Source organism: Furipterus horrens, unplaced genomic scaffold (genome assembly GCF_987537825.1).
Source record: "Furipterus horrens unplaced genomic scaffold, mFurHor1.1.pri manual_scaffold_4, whole genome shotgun sequence".
NCBI lineage: Eukaryota > Metazoa > Chordata > Mammalia > Chiroptera > Furipteridae > Furipterus > Furipterus horrens.
The window spans coordinates 113,507,360-113,531,432 of record NW_028327174.1 but is presented as its reverse complement, the minus strand read 5'-3'; the positions used below and the strand labels follow the sequence as shown (position 1 = coordinate 113,531,432).

The following is a 24,073-nucleotide window of genomic DNA, read 5'->3' as shown; positions in this document are numbered from 1 at the left end:
GTGGCTTCAGGGGGCCGTGTAGGCTCCTTCAGGACTCCCTGCTCCTCTTCTGCAGACTCCCCTCTTCATGGCCTCAAAATGGCTGTAAGGCCTCCAGGCAGTGGTTTCTTGGGGGCCATTCTGAAATTCAGCTCTAGTCAGTGCAGATCCAGGCAGGAAATAGGCAGGATCAGGGGACAAAGCTTAGCTAGTATCCTCAATGGCTCTGCTGGTGAGAGATATGGAGGTGAGGACATTCAAAGGAGGTGGGTGTGCATTGAGCCACACCTGAGGGCTCCCACCAACTATCCCCTTTGGGAACAGGGCTGAGGGGCAAAAAATGTGGCATCCTTTTATCTAACTGCTTTGACAGTGACAGGTTAGGGGACTGCGATGGCTCTAAAGGTGCCAGCCTGTGCCTGGTACTCCCTTCACCCAAAAGTGGGGCCTAACTGCCTCCCATGTTGATCTGCAGTGACCCAGTGTGACTTCCTGAAAGGCAAGGCTTACATTTGGGACTTCCATTGTGAAAACCAGCTACCCTGTGTGAGAAGGCCCAGGCCATTCAAGATGCCACCACCCTGTGAAGTCTCTGAGAGCCAGCAGCAACCCCCACACATAAGCCAGCCAACCAGCCTTCCTATGACCCAAAGCTAGCCACCAGCTGACTGCAGCCGCCATGGGAAGGGCTCCCAGTGAGAGACACCTTAAGACCTGACCTCCTGAGCCTTGGTGCCCAGAGGTCCTAGTGATAATAAAAAGGGACTGTAGTTTTAGACCACTATGCTTGAGGTGTTGTTGTGCAGGGACTGAAAACTGAGCCAGTAATTTTTACCTTTGCAACTTTCAGTATTAGGATTCTTTATTTCACACTCTCAGAACTTCACAGATAATAGATGGAGCACTCAGCTCAGTTCCTGTGTACAGGCAGCCAGCCCTATGGAGAAAGATTCATCGCTATGATTGCTGAGAATGTTGAGAATTTGGCTGTCCTCTTCCTTTTTTGCTATGCAAAACCAGATGTGCTTAAAATGTTCCCAGTCTCTTTAAAGGTCCCTGGCTGGATCAGGGCTGTAGCCGGGTCTGTAAACCTCAGTGGTGGTTTCGAGGAAGCCTATCTATAATAGCTGCTACAACTGAGCTCCCAAGGATAGGACACTCCCAGCCTTTGGAATCAGGAATGTGCCCTGAGGAATTCCTAAACTCAGAAGCTTACTTCACTGGCCAATCTTGAGTCGGACACATGTCAAGGTGTAGGTAGCCAGCTGATGGGTGGGCCTGGTCCTCTCAGTGTGAAGGGCATCTCTGGTCTGGGCCTTGGTCAGCCTGGGACATAGGCCATGGCTTGTCTGGGCATTCCAGCGATGGGCCTGGGGCAGGCAGGGTCTTCCCTGGGTTCAGTGTGTGCACCATCCTTTGGGCCTGGGGTGAGTAGGAGGAGCTGCTGGGGGTCCAGCGGTCCTTGACCATGCTGCATGCCACACCAGCCAGCTCTGGTGCTCTCAGCACGGTCTCTGCAGGGAGAGAAGATGTGAACTTGGGGAAGAGCCAGGATCCCATTTAATCCCAACCCTGTTCCCCTGCCTGGCACCCAGGCCCCCAAGCCATGGTCTTCAGTGGGCCTGGGGCAGACCACTGCTCCAAGGTTGGGGAACCCCATTTCTCCTACGAGAGATACCCTGAGTCTGAGGAGGTCCCTCCCTCCGTGCCTTGTCTTGAGCCTCAGGCCTCTGAGTTGTCTGAGCAGAGTGAGCCAAAGAGAGGCCAGGTCTTGGGAACCTTGCTGCTATCGAGCTGTTCCAAGGGTTGGAAGTGGGGTGGTTCCCAAGGCTGTGTCAAGGAAGGGAGCCTATTCAGAGTATGTGAAAACCACAGGGGTCAGGTTGCCTCCCTGGGCCAGGACACTCCAGGACCGTCCATGCCAAGCTGTCCTCTGGTGGTCTTGGGGCCAGATCACCTACCTTCTACATCTTCAGTTCCCTGTGGCTCCCCTACCCCCTAAACCACAAACCAACCCATTCTCCAGGTAGATCAGACCTTGGCCTGCCTGTCACCTGGCTCACCCTGCCTCCCCCTTACACTGGCCTCTGCTCCTTGAAAGGGGCCAGGTTGCTCCACCTCAAGCCCTCCACAGGGCTGCTCCCACTCCTTAAGATGCTGTCTCTCCCCTTCCCTGAAATTCAGGCTCTTCCAAACTGTTCACTTCAGGCCTTCCTGGATCTCTGTTTCCACCCACACTACTAATTCTCAGAAAAGCTGTAGGAAGTAGTAAGAATTAAGAAGTTATTTGTTGGTTTGATGGATAAGTGAATGAATCAATTAATGAATTGGTGAAGAGGAAAGATAGCTTAGTGAGCAAGTCTGTGGACTTTGGAGTCAGACAGCCTGAGTTCAAACATAGCATCATGCTTAGTAGCTGTGTGTGATTCTGGACAACTTTCTTAAAATGGGATAAGAAAAGTACTTTCCCTTAAGGTTAGAACAGGGAATATCTGAAAGAGCTTAGGACAGCACCTGGCACATTTTGAGTCCTGGGAAGTCTTTATGAAATAAAAGCAAGGTCAAGCAGCAAACCTTGCCTTCCTGATGACATTTTTACCACCAATTGCTGGGAGAATAGAGGCACCTGGATCTTGCCTAGGATGGCACATCCAGAGGCCCCTGGGCTGCATTCAGTGTGTCCCTGCCTGGGAGCCTGAGGCCCCAGGGACTGGAGAAACCTTGCCTCCTCCATCAAGCTGTGCAGCCCTGGGCAGGAACTATCTTCCTTGTGTCCTCACTGAGCTGGGCTCAGAGCTAGAGCCTGGAGGATGAGTGTGAGAGCTCAGGAAAGGGACTCTGACTCCAATACTCCTCCAGCCTCACCTCCTACTTTGTGCCTTGAGCTGCTAACTAGAGCTGACTCTGAGTGGCCCCCAAGTTGCCCGCAGAGAAGGTGGCCACAGTTTCCTACACAGCTCTGTACTGGCCATCAGAGGGAGAGAGAACAAGCCCCCCAGGTTTAACAGCAGGTGTCTGAGGGGCTGAAACAGGCCCCTTGCAACCCTTCTGGGAGATCCAAAGCCTCACTGCAACTAATGAAGGCCCCGCAGCAGCTGCATGGCCTTGTCCAGGACTCCAGTTACTGGGAGAAGCAGCAACTCTTTCCCTCATTCCATTGGCGCGCTTCCCAACTGAGGCACAGGACCATTTTACGCAGGTCTATACCGGGAAGGTGCTCTTACCAGGTGTGGGGAGCGGGAGCTACCAGGAAGGAAATCTGACTGTGAAAAGGAAAGGCAAGAGTAGGACCACCCCAACATGACGAAAATGAAAAGGAAAGTACTTGCAGCCAACTTTTGAATAAAGCTCATTTCCACATAGTATACAGAGCTCCTAGTGTTTATTAGAAAAATACCAGCAGGCTATTCAGCAAAGCAAACAGAAAAATGACTAAAACCAGGAACGCAGCATGTTAGCAAAGGGCTGGAGAAAACGCTCTTCTTCACTGTTAATCAAAGAAAGGCTGATGAAAACTATCTGTGTGAGTGACACCTGCTAAGTCAATGAGTAGAAACAGAGCATTAACACTCAGTGATATGCAGCTGTGAAAATGTCTCCACTCACTTGTGCTGGGTCTCTGAGGAAAGAATTTGGTAATAAAAATATTGAGAATATTTGGCCTAAATAGTTTATTCTTAGGACTACCCAAAAATGTCAAGAGAATCAGATCTAAGCATCAACATTTGCCGAAACCTGAGCACAGTGAGGGAGGGTCTCACAAACACTGGGGTATCTGGAGCAAAGCTCTCTGGGGCTCTCTGACCACCAGGGCAATGTGACAACCTGTCACGTCACGTGGAAAGGCCATGAGGCAGCGTGCCACCTATGACTGCCGCAAGGCAGGCCTAGTGTTTGATGCTCATGAGAGGGAGCTGGGATCAGTTCCTCCTGCAGCTCATGCCCAGAGCATCACAAGCAGACACAGAACCAGATAGGCCTGTGCCAAGCCCAGACAGGTCACCGCCTCCTTTGTCTGTTAACTCATCTGTGCAGCAGGGCGGTTGGCACTCACTAAGTCCTAACCTTGCTCTAATCACCTCAACAGGGTTGGGAAGTAAGCATTGCCAAGATCCTCACCATACAAGAGAGGAAAGTGAGGCTGAAACAAACACCTGGCTCTCTGGGAAGGTTCCTGCGGGGACAGGCCACCTGCCTCTGTGATGCAGGCTCGGTTTCTAAATGCTACCTTCCACCCAGCTCCATGGAGGAGCAGCCACCCAGGCCTGGGCAGAGAAGGCACTAAATGAACTGTGATGTATTGTGGGAGAAAGGAGTGAAAGGGACACAAGTAGGGAGCAACCAGCAAGGGTTGGAGCCCATAGGATACTGTGTCCAGAAGATGTGGGGGACAGAAACTGCTGAGGATGGCAGAGGGGACAGGAGAGCCCTTGCATTAATCTCTGCTTTTGTGCATTTGTGAAATTTCCCCAAAATAAAGCTTTAGAAAAGAACATCCATGAGTTCATAGTGATACAAAAAACAACAAAATAAAAAGGTTAGAAAAAAAAACATAATTCATCCTCCTGTCTTATAGAAAAAAAATGACAAAATAACAACAGAATTAAAATCACTATTTTGAAAACCCCATGGGAAATACTGATTTCAGCAAGATCCTCCATGGATTCTGAGGCCCAAGTCAGAGGTTTGGGAGCAGCAGAGTGATCCCTTGCAGGGTCCTTTTTCCATCACTCGACATGGACTTGCCTTTGCCAAAACACCCCAGTGCACATGCCCATGGGAACCCCAGTCTGACCTGCACTAGCACCACCCACAGCACCTGCAAAAGAAACACAGCTAGAATACCAATGCCAGATAGTCTGGAATATGGCCTCTGTAGGAGATCACTGGCCACCAAGACAAAAAGCTTGTCCCATTTAAGGAGTCTAGGGAACTGGCTGCCAATGCCACATGAGATCCTGGGTGAGAGAGTGCAACTCAAAGCAGGTGACTACACAGGGAGATGTTGTACAATATCATGGTCCACATTCAGCCAGGATTAGACTCTGAGTCAGCAATGGGTGCATAAGAGAAAATCCTCTGTGTATGTGTGTTGGAAGGGAGTAAGAGGAAGATGGGAGGACAGAATGAGTCTACATGCACACTGTGAAGCCCTGCTGGGTCTAGAAGCTTCACCTTTTCCTCAGGCTTGAATTTTCAAGATCAAGACATGAGGTAGGTGATGGTTCTGTGTGTTAGGGTGCAAGGCCAGGGCTGGGTGCTAGCAGGATCATCAGCCTATCTTTGGGCCAGGATTTGAAGCCCAGGTGAGACTGCTCAGCATGTGGGGGCAGCCAGTACCCTCAGAGTTCTGGTCTTTGGCCCTGTCCTGACCAAGCCAAAGCCCCCACCCTCATCTGCTGCCACCACCCCTCGACCCCCAGGCCGATGCCCACGTGGTAAAGCTGTGGTTGTCATGTGTTTGGCCAGGCCAGCTCCTAGACTCAAAGTGGCCACTGTTGTTATTCAAGCCCTTGAGGCCCAGGTAGGTGGCCTGCACCATCTCCAAGTCTTCGCCTCTCAGCTGGAGCCACAGCTGGGCAGTTCTGCGGAAAGATACAGGAGGACATTCAGGTACATGAATGTCCAGGTTGTCAGCCCTGAGCCTCTGCAAGCCAGGCTGTGAGAATTTGGCAGCCCTGTCACCACTCCTCAGCTCTGCCACTGGAGGGTGGAAGCAGTCATCAGTGATCAGAAGTCAGAAAACTCTATTTTCAAAGGCAGGTAGTGGAAAGTTCTAGAGATGCATTGCATCAATGGTGGCACAATATTGTCAATAGACCTAATGCCCCTGAATTCTACTCCTAAAGATAGTCAAAATGGTGACTTTTATGTTATAAACATTTTACCGCAATTAAAAATTACCCCCCAAAGGACAACTTACAGTGAAAAAGCAGTTGGCTGTGGGCCAGACTCAGCCCTGAGGCTGTAGATAACTACAACCTCTCAGCCCTGCACACCCAACACAGCAGAGCACACACTGCGTGCAGGCAGACTGTACTGCAGGGTGACACAAGCGCCATACTTGCAGCCCACGTGCCCTCCATGACCACGGTGCTCAGTGACCAGAATGCCAAGCCCCAAATGCAGTGGGGAGACTCTGACTGACCTCATCTGCAGCCAGTGTGGGCTGTGAGAGCAGCTCTTGGCAGGGTGACCCCACTCCTTGTGCCCCTGGACACCCTTATGAGGCCCAAAATGACCTTGGATACTACCAACCCACCCCTTGGGCATTGCCGGGCCAGCTCCTGGCTTCAGGGAGTACTCAGGGCTCAAGGCTGTAGGCCCACCTCATGCAAGGATGCTGGGGCCACCATACCTGTCAAGGCACTGTTGCTTGGTCCTCTTCATACACTTCAAGAGGCAGCAGGTGAGGAAGGCCATGGACATGAGTAGGATGATGGCACCGCTGACGATGGAGACAATCACGGCCACCCTGAAGCCGAAATTCTCATGGGACATCACAGCTATGGGAGAAAAGACCAGCTCCTGGGCATGGCTCACCCAGCCCTAGCAGTGGTTGCCCAGCCTGCCCTCAGCAAGCTCCACACTGTAGCAGAGGCAGGGAGGCACTGGCTGCTAAGGCTAAGGTCTGTGCAAACTGTCATAGGAGTGGGGCTATCGGGGAGGACTGCCTCCCAATAATGGGGTGTTTAAGCATGGTTTTGGAGGTGTGTAAGAGTTCACAGTGGCACACTGGAAGCTCTGACAGGGAGTTCAGTGAGGTCCCTCTGACTGTCACCCAACTACAGCCTAGGCATTAGAGACCAAATGATAGCAAAGTTCTCAATCTTTTTTCACAATGCCCCAAGCTGGCAAAAGCTTTCAGGGACCCATCTTAAGGAGGCAAAAAATCAAGAAAAATGCCCATCTTCGGAGTCAAAGGCCTTTGCCACATATCAGCCATGTGTGACCTAGGCTATGGGCCAAGAACTAGTTCTATCAGGTTCTAAAGGATATTCTGGAAAATCAAGGCCCAGGATCCTAATTTAAGCAATGCCAGTTACTCTTCCCTGTAGCAGACACTGTTCACATCCCCAGCCCCTGGCACTAGCTGGACACTGGCCATTCACACTGAAGACTACATCTCCCAGCCTCCCTTGCAGCTGCATGTGGTCACATGACCATGTTCTGGCCATTCGTTTACTAGGGAAAGGGGTGAGACAACTTCTAAGAGCCTTCTTTGCCCTACTCCTAACCCCATAACTACTGCCTGGAACACAGTTGCCATTATCCTGGATCACAGAATTGAGGTCACACCCAACATAGCCACAACACTGGATCCCCACTCTGGGGTACCATAAGAGCCCAGAATTACCCAATCTGAGGGCTATGGACAAGAGAAAGCTCCCAAAGCCCCTATTATTTTCGTTAACTCCTGCTAGCTTGGGTTTTGTATCTCTAGGAATCTAATCCTAATAGATCCCATCTTAGAGATTCACTTAGCACATAAGCAGTTAAAGGCACTGAGAAGTCCTGCAGTCTATTAACATAGCCTTTTCCAAACTGTTTTGACCACTGAGCATTTTTTATTACATAATACACATGGTCCCCTTTGAAAAATGTTGTGGTGGGTATTAGTCTTTAACATCCTGTGCAACAAACATAAATAAAAAACCATCTTCTCCTCCAGAGTTGGACTCCTGGGCCTGAGGTATCCTGGTCCTCTGTGTCTCCAGTTCTAAAATTCTTGGCATATGGAATATCCTAACAAGGTTTGCCATGTGCATGCTTAGAGAACAGGTAAGTGCTAGCTCAGACAATACAAGTAGCCTTTTGGAAGTGACAAGCCAAGTCGGTGACAGACCTAGGATTCGGAGCAGCTGCTAGGACTTGGATCTACGCTGTGGATGTGGAGCCACCAAGGACTACCAGCACCATGAGCAGGGCCCTACACAGAGGCCCGGGTGGGACTTGGCACCCACTGCACCTTCTCTGTGGACACCACACTGTCCACGTAACAGCATCAGGCCCCCTCCCATCCAGGACAACAGCTGATCTGGCAGTATCTCCAGGGAGCAGGGCTCACACTTGCACACAGGTATCCCTGAAGACCACTCAGCGACGCTTCCCTTCCAGGTACAGGTGAGGAGGCCGGACCCCACCATTTGGTGTCCTGAGGGGCAGTGGAATATGATGACAGTCCCCACAGAAGCTCCATCACCATGAAGGACTTGGAAGGTACCCCTTTGGGGTGGCTGCACTTGGGTGCACATGCCTAGGAAGAGAGAGATGAAACAGCATGAGGACGACCCTACCCTGGAGGGCAGGGGCTTGGTGGGAGCCCCCACATGGGACAGGCACCACTGCCCTGATGACTGTGATGCTCTGGAGGTGAACCGGCCACCCAGACCAGAAATGGCAGCCACAGAACCAGTGGCCTGGGAATAAATGCAGAGCTGATCCCTATATTAGGTGAACACTTAATATTCTGAGGACCACAGTGTTGAAAAAAGAAGCACACTATAATATTATTCAGCAATAAAAACAATAAAATCTTGCCACTTGTGACAACACTGATGGACCTAGATGGAAAGAATTATGCTAAGTGATATAAATCAGATAGAGAAAGACAAATACCATATGATTTCACTTGTATGTGGAATCTAAAACACAAAACAGGGACAACTGTAATTGAATAACCAAAAAATAAAGTAAAAAAAAAAAAAACACAAAACAAATTAATAAACAAAAAACTGAAACAGACCTATAGATACAGAGAAGAAACTGATGGTGTCCAAAGGGGAGGAGAGTTGGGGGATGGGTGAATTTTTTTTTTTAAGAGACAAACTGATGTAAAAAATAAACAATTCTGAGCAGAGGGGTCTTTAAAAAAAGAAATGTAACACAAACCTACAAATCAAAAGGTAGATTTTATAGGTATAGGAAAAAATATTTTTAAATGCAAATGTGCAAAGCTTGGCACACAGAAAAAAAGAAAAAGAAAAAATAAACACGCATCAGGAGACAATAAAAGCAAATACACAATAATTATCCAAGTGTTAGGACAATAATCTCAAGGTCTGGGAGTTTCTTACCAAATGCTATTATAGCTAAATGTTAAAATGTACAATATTTTGCAGACTAGCTGTAAACAGAATGGTGTTGACAGGAACCCAACCAGATAAGGGTAGCCAATTGCAAAGAAAAAAATCAACATGTAATTAACCAAGTAGTGTATGTAAGCAATGGCTAAGCCTGCCTTTGGGGAGACAGAGCTCTGGAATGGAATCTGGTCTCCTTTACTTGCTCCAAGTAAAAACTACCTTGCAACAAGACAACCATGTCTTCTTGTTACAGGTGAACAAGCCTATATCCTCAGTGGTTGGGCTGGGCTGCAGCAGAGCATTCACCTGGAGATGGCCAAGCTTCCTCAGTCACTGCTATGAGGCCTCAGGCCCCAAGGGCAGGGAAGCCAGGCAGAGCAGCTGTGGAGGTGGCAGAGTCAGGGGAGTATCCCCAACCTGCCTGGATGGTGGTAGGGGAGATTCTTACACTGAGCATACCGAAATCTGTAGATGAATGGATGGGGCCCAGGACTAAAGGTAGAGGGATAAATGGATAGGGCCCCACCTCTCTGAAAGCTAGAAAGATGAATGGATAAGAAGAAAAGCCCTTGCCCTTGCCTGTGGGCAACCACTCCTCATGGTTTAAGGAACTGTAGCCCCGGCCTGAGCATGACGAGCAGCCAGCTTTCTGGTCGCGCCTGCCTCTAAGTCTCAACATAAGGCTGTATGTGGAACATGACTGACAACCACTCAGAGGGTTGCCATGGGAATTGGATCAAAGGATGCTCATTATATTTTAGAACTTGCTTTGCTTTCCTTATCCGTAATGTAATATAAATAATCTCTAGCAAGGAGTGTATGAAACCTTGCACCTAGTCAAGATGTTTTATAGACCCTGACACAGACTGGTCACTGCGACCCCTGTACTGGTATGTGTAATCTGTTACTGTCAAATGCCTAATGGCTATTGACAATTTATGAATTTTAGTCTTGTATCTCTCGCATGTATCCTCCTCAATAAAAGACATGAGGGATGAAGGTTTGGCTGCTGGTCTCCACTAGAGAGCAGTCACCTTCCTTCGCCCAGACATAATGAAATGTCCTGGGTAAAAGTTTGTTCCGCCGTGGTCACGAAGCCTCTGCTGGACAAAGCAACTTCCAACTGAGCCTAGGGTGTGTGTGGCACCTCCGCCATACTTGCCCTTGCCCTCGCCCTTCCAGTACCAGATTAGGGGTGGGACCAGGGGAAGGCAGGAACATGCTTCAGAGAAGTCAGAATGGATGCGTGGGGCGGTGCTGAACCAAAGAGGCCTGTCAGTCTAGCCTGGGGAAAGGAGGGATTGGTTGGGAGGTGAACCCACCCAAAGCACAAGAAAGTTTAGGAAGTTAATTGGTCTTCCTGAAAAAGCACAAGGTTGGTCCCACATCCAAAACATATATAGCCCCCAGGGGAACAGAGAAACTCTAGCTCTCCCATTGTTGGCTGCTTGAACCAGCTCTGCTCTTGTTTGTGGATCACTGTTTGGGACCTGCGCTCGGACAGTGTACTGGCCTGTCCTCACCAAGGGCCACGTGACCTTAGCAGTCATGGAGCCCGTGGTCATGTAGTCGTGGTCTCTAGGAGGGAGTCTCTGTCTCTCTCTCTCTCTCTGACCTGGTGAAGCATTTGCTGGTGTGTTTGCATGCTCTTCCATCCAGGAGAACACGACCTTGTGGCCCTAGCAGCCACATGGTCATGGTCATGTCAGCTCCACACACAGCTTCTAGGAAGGAGCCTGAAGCCAGACAGCAGCTGGGAAAAAGCTAAGCTACCTGGATGACCACTTAGTAGCTGCCTCAGTCTCCAAAAAATGGTACTTTAAAATGCAGCAGGAATTCTGGGCACTGCCTTTTGTTCTGGTGTTGTTGAGGATGGCAGGGTTTTGTCTGGGCTTTGCAGAGGAAATAAGCTTCAGACAAGGAGTCCTCCATTCTCCAAGATGGCACAGCATCCAAATAAAATCTTTTTCCTTTTGAGTCAGTACCCACCTCATGAGTTTGGCTTTTGCGGTGACAGGCAGTCAAACCCCCATTTTTTATTTTATTTTATTTTTTTTGTTGGGTTACATTGAGTAGAGCACCTTGAGTAGAGCACTGCAAGCAGCAAAACCCTTGAATTTGGTAACAAAAGCATAGCTCCAAAGGCAGAATCAAGAAATAAAAAGGAGAGAGAGAGAGATCGACAGATGTGATTGCATAAAAAATAAGAAGTAGAAACTTTTGTTACTCCTTAATAATTGAAAACAAACAAACTCAGATGAAAAAACTGGGAAAAGACATTTGAAGAATACAGGATAAAGGTTCATTACCCTTAGTTTATAGAGATCTTATACATCAATAAAAGCTGAACATCCATCCAAATAAAAAAGAACAGACTGATGGGTGGGGCAAGCACAAGAGATAAATGGCCAACACACATGAAAAAAGGTTTCTCTCATGATAACTAAAGAAACACTAATTCAAATGAATGCTAATCTTTTACTCCTCAGCTTGGCGGAAAGTAAAACAACAACAACAACAACAACAAAAAACAGCCAAGTACAAAGTTAGCAAGGGCCTGGGAGCAACTTCTCTGGAAATTTGCTGATGGGTGCAGATCAAAACCTTCTGGATAGAGTTTGGTAAATGTATTAAGATCCTTATGTTGTATATACATCTGAGGATTTAGCCAAAGGAAATTATTAATCTGCTGCCAGGATTTGTACACCAGGATGTTCACCTCAAGAGTGAGAAGTGGAAATCACTTTTGTCCCCAGCTGTGGGGATTTGGTATAGTAAATTAAAGTATATCCTGATGACGAATGTCAGCAATGGCATCCTAAAACTTTACAACATCCTCACAGAAGGACAGAGAGACACTGCGTGAAGTGGCAGTCACAAGCATGTTTTATAAAATAATAACAATGACAACAGCTGACACTTACGTGGAACTTACTGTGAGCTACATACTGTTCCACCTGCTTTATGTACATTAACTCATTGATCTGTATAGCAGCTTCCAAGGGAGAACCATCATTCTCCCTGCTTCACAGCTGAGCAAACTGAGGCACAGGGCAGTTAAGTCATTTCCTGAGGTCACATAGCTCATGCTATAGGGCAGAGATTCAGAACAAGGCAAGGTAGCTCCGGCCTACCTTTTCAACACACCCACCCACACACATGTGCACACACACAGCATGTGCCCTTTGTTCCTGCTTGCCCCTGCTCAGCACAATGTGGGAAGTATGCTGCATGTGCCTGTTTGCTCCTACTCCCTGCTGCTGGGCATATGAGCTGCTTCCTATGTTGGGGTATGCAAAATGAAGCTACTATAGATGTTCATGCTTCCTCAGCCTGAGTGCAAGAGGATCTTCCTTCTGCTTTTCTGGAATGTTCTGATTTTGAGCACTGATGTCTACTACTAGTGCATGAAGGCAGAGCGGTTCATCTTGGAAAACGGAGAGACTCAATGTGCTTGTTGTCCAGCCTGTGCCAGCAGACACACTGACCGGAGGCGCCCTGCAGAAGCCCAGGGCTCAACATCCTCTACACAGTGGCCAAGGCTGGAAAAATGAATGGGAAGGGCAGGAAAACAGAGACCAGTTCCTACATGCTGAAGGCCCTATTATTCCATGCTGACCGGAGACAACACTTTACCTGTCCTTGTGATGCTCTAGCCAGAACCGCCCCCTGCACACCAGGCATGAATGTCCTGCTCCCTACTTGGCTCACCATGACCCAGCCAAGTTCTTGGGCTGCCAACTCACTTGTCCCATGGCTTCCCCCATTTTAACTTTGATGTTAGTTACCAGCCCTCCATCCATCCTTTACTTGCTTTGGCCCTAAATTTTATTTTATTTTTAAAAGATTTTCTTAATTTATTTTTAGAGAAAGGGGAAGAGAGGGAAAGAGAGGAAGAGAAACATCAATGTGTGGTTGCCTCTTGCACACCCCCAACTGGGGACCTGGCCCACAACCCAGACATGTGCTCTGACTGAGAATTGAACTGGTGACCCTTTAGTTCACAGGCCAGCACTCAATCCACTGAGCCACACCAACCAGCACCTAAATTTCAGAATTTACCTGGACTCTTTCTCAATCCACAACCAACCTACAGCAAACTTGCTTTCCAAATATACACGTACACAGGATATTTGTATTGGGCTGGAGTGTCTCCTAAATTCCATTGAAGCAGCCATCGAGGGCTCTACTGTGGAACACATAGCACCCTGTTTCACACAGTTGTTGGGATAGAGCTCACCCAGGATTGCCCAGAGCAGCAACTGTCACTCTGGAGAGTCACATGTGCACACACACACACCTCACATCGGCCTACAACCAGCCCGAAGGCTCGGGGAGGCCAAGCCATCCCTAGCCTGGCCATGCAGCCCTGCACCACTTATGGTAAGGGTGCTAACAAGGCAACTGCAGAGACAGGCTTCATCTTTGACCATGTATTCTGCCACTGGGGAGGCCAAGGCTACCCAAGACCCTCTCTGTATGTAGTAACAAAGAAGGCCAGGCTTGGCGGTACTTGGCCAAGCTGCATTAGTCCACCCCTACCTCTGCCCCACTAGGAACCTGGAGGCCCTCGCCAGGCAGAGTGTGAGCCTGGAGGCCCGTGTGGTTTGTGCAGGTACAGGGCAGAGGGCTCACTTCTGGATAAGCACAAACAACACTGGGCGCTTAATGGGTGTTTTCTGGGTTGAAGCCCTATGAGGAAGGCAGCCATTTCCACCTTACAGATGAGGAAACTGAGGTATGGCAAGGCTGGATGACACACCAAGAGTCAACAGTGGGAAGTGGTAGGGGTGGAACTGTGCTGGGCTGTGGTGCCATGGAAGCTGCACGTCCCAGCATGCCTCCATCTGTAGATGCTCACCATCAGCATCACTGCTACTACAGCAATGTAATTCTGTGCCCACATTCCCGACCTTGTGTGGCACTCAGAACCATCCAGAGAATAGGAGGGAAGAAATCATTATTATCCCCATTTTAACATAAGAGAACCAAGTTCCGAGAAGTGGCTGACATGCCCAATGCCCGAGATAGAGACAGAGCAGTCAGTAGTAGATGCAGCACTCACGATTCCCACAGTAACAGTAGAACAAGGGGTAGATCTAAGGGGATACTCCAGCCTACTACAGATGTGTGGGAATTTGCAACAGAGAGTGTCCTTCCCATATAAACAGCACTTACATATTAATAAGACAAAATCCACAAGGAAAAAGAGGTTAAGTTAGAAAAAAAGAGACAAATAGCCCCAAAACAAGGGGGCAGGGCAATTAGTTAAGAAAATTAAATAAACAGCATCCAAATCAGAAAGAAAGAAGCAAAACTTCTCCATTAGATAACATGGTCTTCTGTTCAGAAAATCCCCAGGAATCTGCTAAAAATATATGGGAACTAATTAACAAGTCCAGCAAGGTTGCAGGATATAAGATCCACACATGAAAACCCATGGTATTTCAATATAGTGGCAAAGAACAAATTGAAAGTAAAATTAACAATTCCATTTACAAGAGCATCAAGAAAAATAACATTTATTTTTATTTTTTCTTAGAAATAAATTTAACAAAAGAAATACAAAACTTAAATTCTGAAAACTATAAAATATTGTTGATAGAAATTAACCCTTTGAGTGCCATGCATAATTTGAAATTTGGATCAACATGAGAAAAAATTATATCAATATATAACCTGAGGTACAAAAAAGGAGAACAAAACATAAAATACAAATTATTCCATTTTATATACACTTATAGCCATCAAAAAAAGAGTCGCTGGGAGCTACACTGGCACTTTTGGGAAAATTTGTTGGCGTCACAGTGACGTTGGCACTCACAGGGTTAAAAAAGACCTAAATAAATGGGAAAATGCCACATATTCATGGGTCAGAAGACTTTACATTGTTAAGAGGGCAATAGTCTGGTTCTGTCAATGTACAGAGTCCAGCTGTCACCTTTGCAGAAACTGACAACTACTCCTAAAGTTTATAAGGAAATTCAAAAGAAAAGCCAAAACAAAAAACATCTTGAAGAAGAAGAACAAAGCTGGAGGATTCACACTTCCCTATTTCAAAACTTACCACAAAGCTATGGGGATCAAAACAGAGTGGTCCTGCCATAGAGACAGACATATAGGCCAATGGAATAGACTTCACTTACAGTCACTCAATCTTTGGCAAGGCTGCCAAGACAATTCAATGGGTAGGGAATCGGTTTCCAACAATCATGCTGGGATGATATCCACAATCAAAAGAATGAAGTCTCCTCGCATCATATACAGAAACTAACTGAAAGTGAATCAAAGACATAAATATAAAAGCTAAAACTTTAAAACTTTTAGAAAAAAGCATAGGAATAAGTATTCTTAACCTCGGATTAGACAATAGTTTCTTAGATATAATATCAATAGCCAAACAACAACAAAAACTAAACTGGACTTCATTAAAGTTAAAAACACTTGTACTAAAAAGAACATGATCAAGAAAGTGAAAAGGAAGCCATGGCCAGGGAGTTCAGTTGGTCAGCGCTTCCTCCCAATACACCAAGGTTGCAGGTTCAATCCTGGGTCAGGGCATACACAAGAATCGACCAATGAATGCATAAATAGGTGGAAAACAAATCAATGTTTTTCTCTCTGTCTCTAAAATCAATAAATAAAATATAGAAAAACAAAACAAAAAAGAATTTTTTTAAGTGTAAAGGTACCTAGAATGTATAAATTATTACAACTGAATTATAAAAACACAAATAACCCAATTTTAAAATGGCCAAAGTTGCTGAATAGACATTGTTCTAAGGATTTATGGACGGCCACCAATACACACATAAAAAGATGCTTAACATCATCAGCTTCAGAGAAATGCAAACCAAATCCACAGTGAGGCCTCTTCCGCCTCCACCGAGCTGGCTATCCACAAAAAAGACAGGTGTACCAACGATGTGCAGAGACTGGAGCTGTCACATACTACAGGGGGTGGGAACATAAACCCCAGCAGCTGCTTGGACAATTTCTCCAACAGTTACGTGGAGGATTACCACCAGAAGCAGCAACATCCTTCCTAGAAACATAAGCAAAAGAAATGAAAACACATGTCCACACATAAACCTGTATACAAATGCTGACAGCTGCATTATTCATCACAGCCAAGAAATATAAATAACCCAAATATCCATCAATTGACGAATGAGTAAATAAAATACAGTCCATCCCTACAATGGAATATTATTTGGCAATATAAAAATATGAAACCCTGACAAACACTACAATGTGGAGGAACCTTCAAAATATTATGCTCAGTGCATGATACACAAAAGACCACATATTGTATGATCCCATTAATATAAAATGTCCAGAAAAGGCAAATCAATAGAGAGAGAAAGTAGATTATCAGCTGCCAAGGGGTGGGGAGTGACTTGCCAAGGGGTGCGAATCTTCCTTCTGGGGTGATGACAGTATCTTAAAATTGATAGTTTGGTGATGGTTGCACATATCAATGAATGTACTAAAAGCCACTGAGTTGTACATATTAAATGTACAAGTTAAATGGGTGAATTATATGATGTGTGATTTATACCTCCATAAAGTTGTTAGAAAAATTCAGGCGAAATATATATGGCAAGGAAACGCAAATTTGAAACCTAAAATACTGTTTTTGGCCTTGTAGCTTTGTCAAGGTTAAAAAGAGAAACAGCCCACCAGGTTGGTGAGGGTTCAGGGGAAGTACATACCCCTGGGGTAGAGGGCAGGGCAGGCTGTGTTACCCTACAGTGGGGGGCTAAGCTGGAAGCCCCAGGCAGGCAGGCTGAGGACTCCTGTGTCCCCCATCTGGACATTTCCAGGAACCTCATGTTACCCTTGCCAGCCTGGGGGTCATCCAGTGCTCCGAGGTACAGTGGGATGCTAATTCCCAGCCCATTGTCGGGCTCTTAATTAATCACATGTCCCCACAGGGGCCAAAGCAGGAGTGAGTGAATGCATGCATGAATGAATGAATGGGTGGATGGATGGATGATCTAATAGATGAGAGCTACCCCAAGAAGAAGAACCTCCTTTCTTTTCCAGGATCTGTGGACTTGGACATGTGTTGTCCTTCAGTTAGGACGGTGGACGTAGTTTTGGAACAGGGTAGACAAAGCAGGGCAGCCACAGGCTGGCCACGTGGCCCCTTCCCCAGGACTGGCAGGAAGACAACACTTCCCAGTCCTCAATTTAGAGGTCCGACTTCTCCATTTTTCCGTAGCTAAGCATCTTTTTTTAGTGTACATTTATTATACAATCTTATATTGGTCATATTACTTTCAAATATACAATATAGTGATTTGACATTTTCATACCTTGTATGTGATCACCCCACTAATTTCAGTAATAATCTGTCACCATGCAAACTTACCACAATATTATTGACTATATTCCCCTTTCCTTTTTCATCCATCCTCCCACCCCCTGCCTTCTGGTAACCATCCCTTTGGTCTATTTCTATGAGTCTGTTTTGTTTTGTTTTTAGATCCACATATAAATGAAATAATATGCTATTTGTCTTGCTCTAACTTATTTCACTTAACATAATACCCTATAGATCCATCCATGTTGTTGTAAATGGCAAGATTTCACTTTTTATTGCTATGAAATATTCCATTGTATATATGTACCACCTCTTTTTTATCCATTCATCTATTGATGGACACCTAGTTTGCATCCATATCTTGGAAATTGTAAATAATGCTGGATTGAACATAGGGGTGCATATATCTTTTCAAATTAGTGTTTTTGTTTCCTTTGGATAAACACCCAGAATGGAATTGCTGGGTCATATGATATACCAATCTTTAGTTTCTTGAGGAATATCCATACTGTTTTCCATAGTGCCTACACAAATTTACCATCCCACAAACAATGCACAAGGGTCCCCTTTTCTCCACGTCCTTCCCTATACTTGTTTGTTGATTTATTGCTAATAGCCATTCCAACTGCTGTGAGATGATATCCCATTGTGGCTTGACTTGCATTTCTCTGATGATTAGTGATGTTAAACATCTTTTCATCTGTCTGTATGTCCTCTTTGGAGAAGTGTCCATTCAATTCCTCTGCCCATTTTTCAATCAGATTATTTTTTTTGTTAGAGTCCTATGACACCTACAGTAGTCCCTCTCCATATCATGGTTCACTTATCGCAGCCTCATTGTATCACGGGATTTTAAAAAATATTATATTTAATTATTTATCGTGTTTTTTTCACTATATCGCGGGATTTTGCAGTACTGTATGCTTATGTTGTTTAAGTTACTTAGGTTTAAGAGTGTAGAATAAATGTAAGGGTCCTACTTCGGCAGGGGGCAGAGGGGTGGTGTCTAGAACATAATACCCGCGGGAAGTGAGGGAATACTGTATTTTGGACATCAACCCCTTATCAAATGTGTCATTTGCAAATATATTTTCTCATTCAGTGGGTTGCCTTTTGTTTTGCTGAAGGTTTTTTGCTGTAAGCACCTTCTCTCTTTCTTCCCAGTCCCATATGGCCCTCAGGGAGGGGAAGCCCTGTGGGGGAGGTGGTCAGCAAGGGTGAGAATTCTGGGGGCGCTGTGGCTGTCTGCCCAGGACCCACACCAGAAGGGATGAATTCATGTTCAGCCTTTAAAGATAAAATTAGTACTTCATCAAAAGAGTAAGAAGCCTTGAGGGATGTACAAAGAAATGGCAAGAAATGTGGTGAAGCAGGCCTAGTGACATGTTAAAGGTAGGATCGAGCCTGGGGGTGAGGTTGTGATTACAAAAAATGTTGGAGAAAGCCCTGCCACTGACTACCTGGTATGCCCATACCCACAAGGTCCCAGATGATAGCTGTCTTGCTCCCTGCCAGGGCCCAGCCCAGACCCCTCCAACCCCCGCTGAGCCTGTGCCACCTGAACTGATGGCCCTAAAGAGGGGGCATTCTTCTACCGATTTCCCAAATGGGAGCAGAGTTTCCAGGAACCAGGACATGCCTGCTGGGTGGCCCACATCACTACACAACTCTGGGCATCTGACCCACCTGTAAGTGTTACAGTAGGCAGAGCAGGATCGGGGCTGACCAAGATGATGTGCGGCCCCATCCCCGTGAGGAAACCACCACTGTCATCTTAGAGAGAGCGCCTGGAGTGTGCAAGGCAGTGAGGAAAGGACTGGCACTGTGGGTGGTTTCACCATGGAGGTCACTCACCAGAAAGCACAGAACTAACCCTCCCCAAGATGCCCTGAGCCTGTCCTGCCTCTTGAAGGCCACCCCGAGACTATGCCCCTTTGGGAGCTGGGGATGGAGCCTCTCAGAAGTGCTGGAGGTTAAAGGGGGTGCTTCCAATGTGGTCCCACCCTCCCTCCCCTTTTCTCCCCTGCTACTAGCAGAAATGTGTTGTTTGAACCAATCTTCCCAGAAAAAAGAAAATGGAAGGTCTTCCTCAGACCCTTGTAAAGAAGGGTGGAGGGAGAGAGGAGCCCTTGCTCAGGGCCACCCTGTGGTGACTATTACCTCCTGGAACCTTCTCCCACCCAGGAGGCCAGAGCTATAACCCATGATGGTGGGTCTGCTCAGAACGTCCCCTAGCCCCTAGCCCTCCAACACACAGGGTCTAAGTATGGCTCAATCACCTCCTGGCCGCAAGTCCTGGACCTGACCCTCACTTTGCTCAGACTCAACTTCCCCATCTGCAAAATCGGGTGATCTGCTCCCTTAGGGTTACAGGAGGGGTGGGACCATACCACAGAGATCTGAGAATGGTGCCAGGAGCTCAGGAATGCTCCCTGGGAGGGGGCTTAAGGCCACAGCACCCAGGAGACCTCTACCTGCTCCCGCCCCCTCTGGCCATGATGGGATCTCCTGCATCCTCTGCTTTGGCCTGGAAGGCCAGTAAGAACTCCTCTGGGCTGAGCCCATTTTCCAGGTAAGAAATTTAGACCCACAGACCTGCCCAAGGCCTTGGACATACCCTGATAGCACCCCCAAAAGACCTTTCTACAGGACTCATGATCAATGCCAGTATGGGCGAGAGGTGGCACAGTGCCAGGGGCCTCTGAGGGCTTTAGTCACATCTACTATAGCTCCCTAGAGATCTCAGGGCACCTCTCACTACCCGTCTCCCCAGCCTGGAGTCCCAGTACCCTTGTTGGTCACCGCAGCCTGAGGACGTCAGCCCATCCCTCACTGAGCCCCCAACAACCCTCACTGCCGCCACCCGCCAGCCTGGGGACTCCTGGACCTCCAGACACCCCTCACTGGCCCCCAACAGCCCCTCCCTATACTTGGTGCCTAAGAAGCAAATCCCACCTCCTCCCTTCCCTGCTGAAAAACCTTCACAGATACCCAGCTGCCCCAGGACATCCCTCCTAGATCCCTTACCCTCCAGCCTCACCCTGCCTGGCACCGGGCCACACACCTGCAGCCCCACACAGCAGGACATGGGATGCTGCATTTCCCCCATCCCTTCCTAGGCTACACCACCACACTCCTCAACCTTGGCTGTACTTTACCTTGGCACCTTTGATGACCCCTCTTTTTTACTAGGTGAAAATAAATCTTAAATGAGAGGAAGCAGAAAAAACAAAGGGAACACATTTGATGTAAACGAGAGACAAACCCCAAACAACCCTATGTGCCCACTGGACAGTGAGGATGGCAGACCTGCCCGTCAGGGCAGCCCGGGCATTCCCGATGCCCCCTCTTGCTCCCCAGCACGCTCCCTCCCTCCCACCCCTCTTGCTCCCCGCCCCAGCCTCCCCCAGCCAGCCTGGCCGATGTGGGTGAGAACAAGTCTTGCTTGTTAATCTTTTATCTGTAAGCCTGGACCGCAGGCCTGCTCCTCTCATCCTGCCTCCTGGAGCCCACACAGTCCCCAAACCTTGACCTCACCATCTAGGGACAACGTAAGTAAGCTATATTTTACCCTGGCCATGGTAGGGGCAAGTCAGACCACTGGCCAGCTCACCCAGAGCTTGATGCCTAGCCTGGTCCCTGTGAGACCAGCAAGTCACTTCCTCCCTCTGAGTCTCAGTTTTCCCAAATGGAAAGAAGAATCCTTAGGAGGAATTTCTCAGTTTGAATATATGACAGGACCCTTGTAGTGGGGACAGCCACATGCAGGAGGCCCACAGTCCTGGTTGTGTGTTCTTAGGCAAGACACTTGCCCTCTCTGGGCCTGTTTCCTCCACCCATGGAGGGTGGACATGGGGTTCAGAGCCACTACAGGCTGTTCTCCCAAGAATGGAACCAGGCTATTCCAAGCCAGGAAGAACATGCCCCCAAATCTCTCAGGGGAGAGCACCAAGGCTCCAGCAGCTGCCTTCATCCAGCAGGTCTGCCTGTACCCTGATAGGAGTTCAGAGCCAGCTTCAGGGGCACACACACTTCATACGGATTCCCACTGCTCCCTCTGGGCCTCAGTGTCTTCTCTGAAATGGGCCAGGCCAGCTGTGTGACAGGGCTGCGGGAGTGAAGCCAAGGGGATGCCCAGAGCATGCCCTCACCACGTGGCGGTCCTCCTGCTGCCCCCTTTTCGGTCCTTCATCCACGGTCCTCCCAGGGTACAGGGTGTGCGGGGGTCATCCCTGGCTACTGGAACCCTGCATTCCTTTTCCTCCTCCCACTGGGCCATGTTTCTGGACAATCTCCCAGATCAGGGAGTGCTGGAGCTGCCCTGGGAGCAGGGCCAGGCGCCTGTGGGCAGTGGGAGGGTGGTCTCTACAATGAGCTCGGCACACAGATCCTCCCCGTCAGCCATTCAACAAACATTTACAACCCTGCTCTGAGCTAGCCTCCCCTCACCCACCGTTGCCAGCCTTGCATGGGAGATGAGGGAAGGACACAGACCCCAGGACACTGCATCTATCCAGCTGGACTTTCAGGAAGAGCAGAGTAATGTGCCCGTTTTACGGATTACAAGAAAAACACACAGCCCATGGCTGTGTTTTAGACAGTGCCAAACTGTCTCTAAAAGACCTCATCTCTTCACAGCCTCACAGGGAGAGGTGGACTCCCCCTTCACAGCCTATGAGACTGGGGCCACAGGGTAGGGGAGTGGTGGAGCCCGAAGGATGGGGTTACCCCAGAGCAAAGCAACATGGCCAGTGTGATGGCTCTATCTGGCCTGTCCAAGAGCCTGGGGGCAGGGAGACAGTGCTCACCACTGAACACACCTGGAAACTGAGACAAAGAAGCAGAGATGCACCCCAGGTAAAAGGTGGTGGTGGTGGGGGGGCGTCCAACCTCAAATTTCAGGGAAGGGCTCATGGGTGGGCTCCCAGGTCTCCTGTCTGGCAAGAGGCTAAGTTGCAGCAGGTCAGCAGGGCTGGGGTGAGGCTGGTAAGCCAAAGGGCAGGGACTGGACTGAGACCCTCTTCCCAGGAGAGTCCTCTTCAAACAACCTTTTGTATGCAAATATGCAAGGGTCCCTCCCCCTGTCCTTGGCTGAGCTTGGGCAAATCCATCCACCTCTGGCCTATACTTACCTCCCCAGCATTCAAGCATACACACTGTCTTCCTCACACACAGGGCAAACCACCCAGTTCAGGTCTGGGCATCAAGCTATCCTAGGGTGTCAAACAGTCAAACAAAATAAACCCACCCCACCAGGCTGGGGCAGGTCTCAGCTTCCACTTGGTGACTTAATTCCCTGGGCCTCAGTTTCCCCATCTGAAAGGGAGCTGGCCACCCAGTGCCTCCTTGCTGGCAGATGTCATTGTTTAAGCAGGACTGGCTGCACCCCGGGATGTGATCTGGACCAGCTTCCACCTGTGCAGAGAGCCCAATCAATCCTGCACTTGGACTCAGTTGGTTCCCTGAGACCTTCCTACTTAAGTGTCCACTAGCCTCCATGTGGGCACGTGGTCCGGGCTTGATTCTGTTTCTTAAAAGGTTATATTTTAGGTGCATTCATGGAACAAAATCGACATTGGAAGTCGGGACTTCAGATGTTTCGTACATCAGAACCAGGACACCAAGGTGAACCCTCTTCAAAGATCATTCTTGAAATCAAACACAAAGTAAAATAACCAGTTCGGCCCCTCCTTCCGGAGACCCGGGAGCCTCAACCTAGGTCCGGCGTCCGTGAGAACTCGGGCTGTCGCTCCCTTTCCAGGCTCAGTTTCCCCACCAGTAAAGTGGGGCTGGGGAGCTTGCCAAGCATCCAGAGCACCTCCCCTCAAGGCGATACCAGTTCCGATTTCCCAACGTCTGCCGACTTCCTCCAGTGCAGAGGCGGGGGCGCCCGCGGAGGCCGCGGCCCCCCACAGGGTAAGGGCGCGCACCTGGGCGGGTAGGAGGTTGTTGCCTCCGCTAGGTTTCAGGCAGTTCCCCACCTGCCTTCCGTCCCATGGGGCACCCGCTAGACGGAGAAGATAGGGAAGATTTGCCCTCGGGTCGATATCCTGTTGTAAGCCTTCCCACCCCATCCCGGTCCCCCAGTTGTGCGTTTCCCCACCCCGGGCGGTGCGCCCCGCCAGCCCCGCTTTGCGTTCCCTGCCTTCCAGCAGTGCACCTCTCCTAGTCAGTGCGCCCCCCGCCCCACTCCCGGCTGTGCGGCATCTCCCAGGCTGTGCGCCAAACCCCGCCTCCCCAGCAGTGCTGTACCCCACGTCTGGTAAAAGGTCGCAGAGCCCGGTTCGCGTCCCGCGGTCCTGGCAGTCACCTGTACTGTTCCCGGGGGCGGGTGTGGAGTCCTCCGAATGGCCCCCAGGCCTCGCCCTGCCGCGGAGGGTCGTGGCTGCCAGACTCATCCCTGCGCGCTCCGCTGAGGTCTGCCAGACTGTCCCTCCAGCGGCCCGCGGGGCGGGGCATCCCGGGCACGCCCTCCCAGAGTCCCGCCCCTTCCACCCTTGAGCCTGGTGGCTGGGACAGCCCCTTGGGAGCCAAAAGCCCTAGGGGACGGAGGCAGCAAAGCAGGAAGTCTCGCTCCAGGGCGTTGCTCAGGTGGTGACTTCTGACTCCGCCTCTCCGAATGGCTGGGTCTCCCCAAGCCAAGCGTCAAGTGGACTCCAAGTGGGTGCAGATATTGTAG

General features: G+C 48.9%; 1 protein-coding gene across 1 annotated transcript; it reads right to left on the bottom strand.

Moving 5' to 3' along the window:
* Positions 1-818: 818 nt before the first annotated feature.
* On the bottom strand, positions 819-23,864 carry SUSD3 (sushi domain containing 3). The gene is given in 8 exon segments (XM_090273948.1): positions 819-1,351; positions 1,354-1,384; positions 1,387-1,480; positions 1,551-1,559; positions 5,415-5,564; positions 6,338-6,485; positions 8,048-8,236; positions 23,705-23,864. Coding segments are annotated over 8 exon segments (864 nt in total). The 5' UTR covers positions 23,793-23,864; the 3' UTR covers positions 819-1,196.
* Positions 23,865-24,073: the final 209 nt, after the last annotated feature.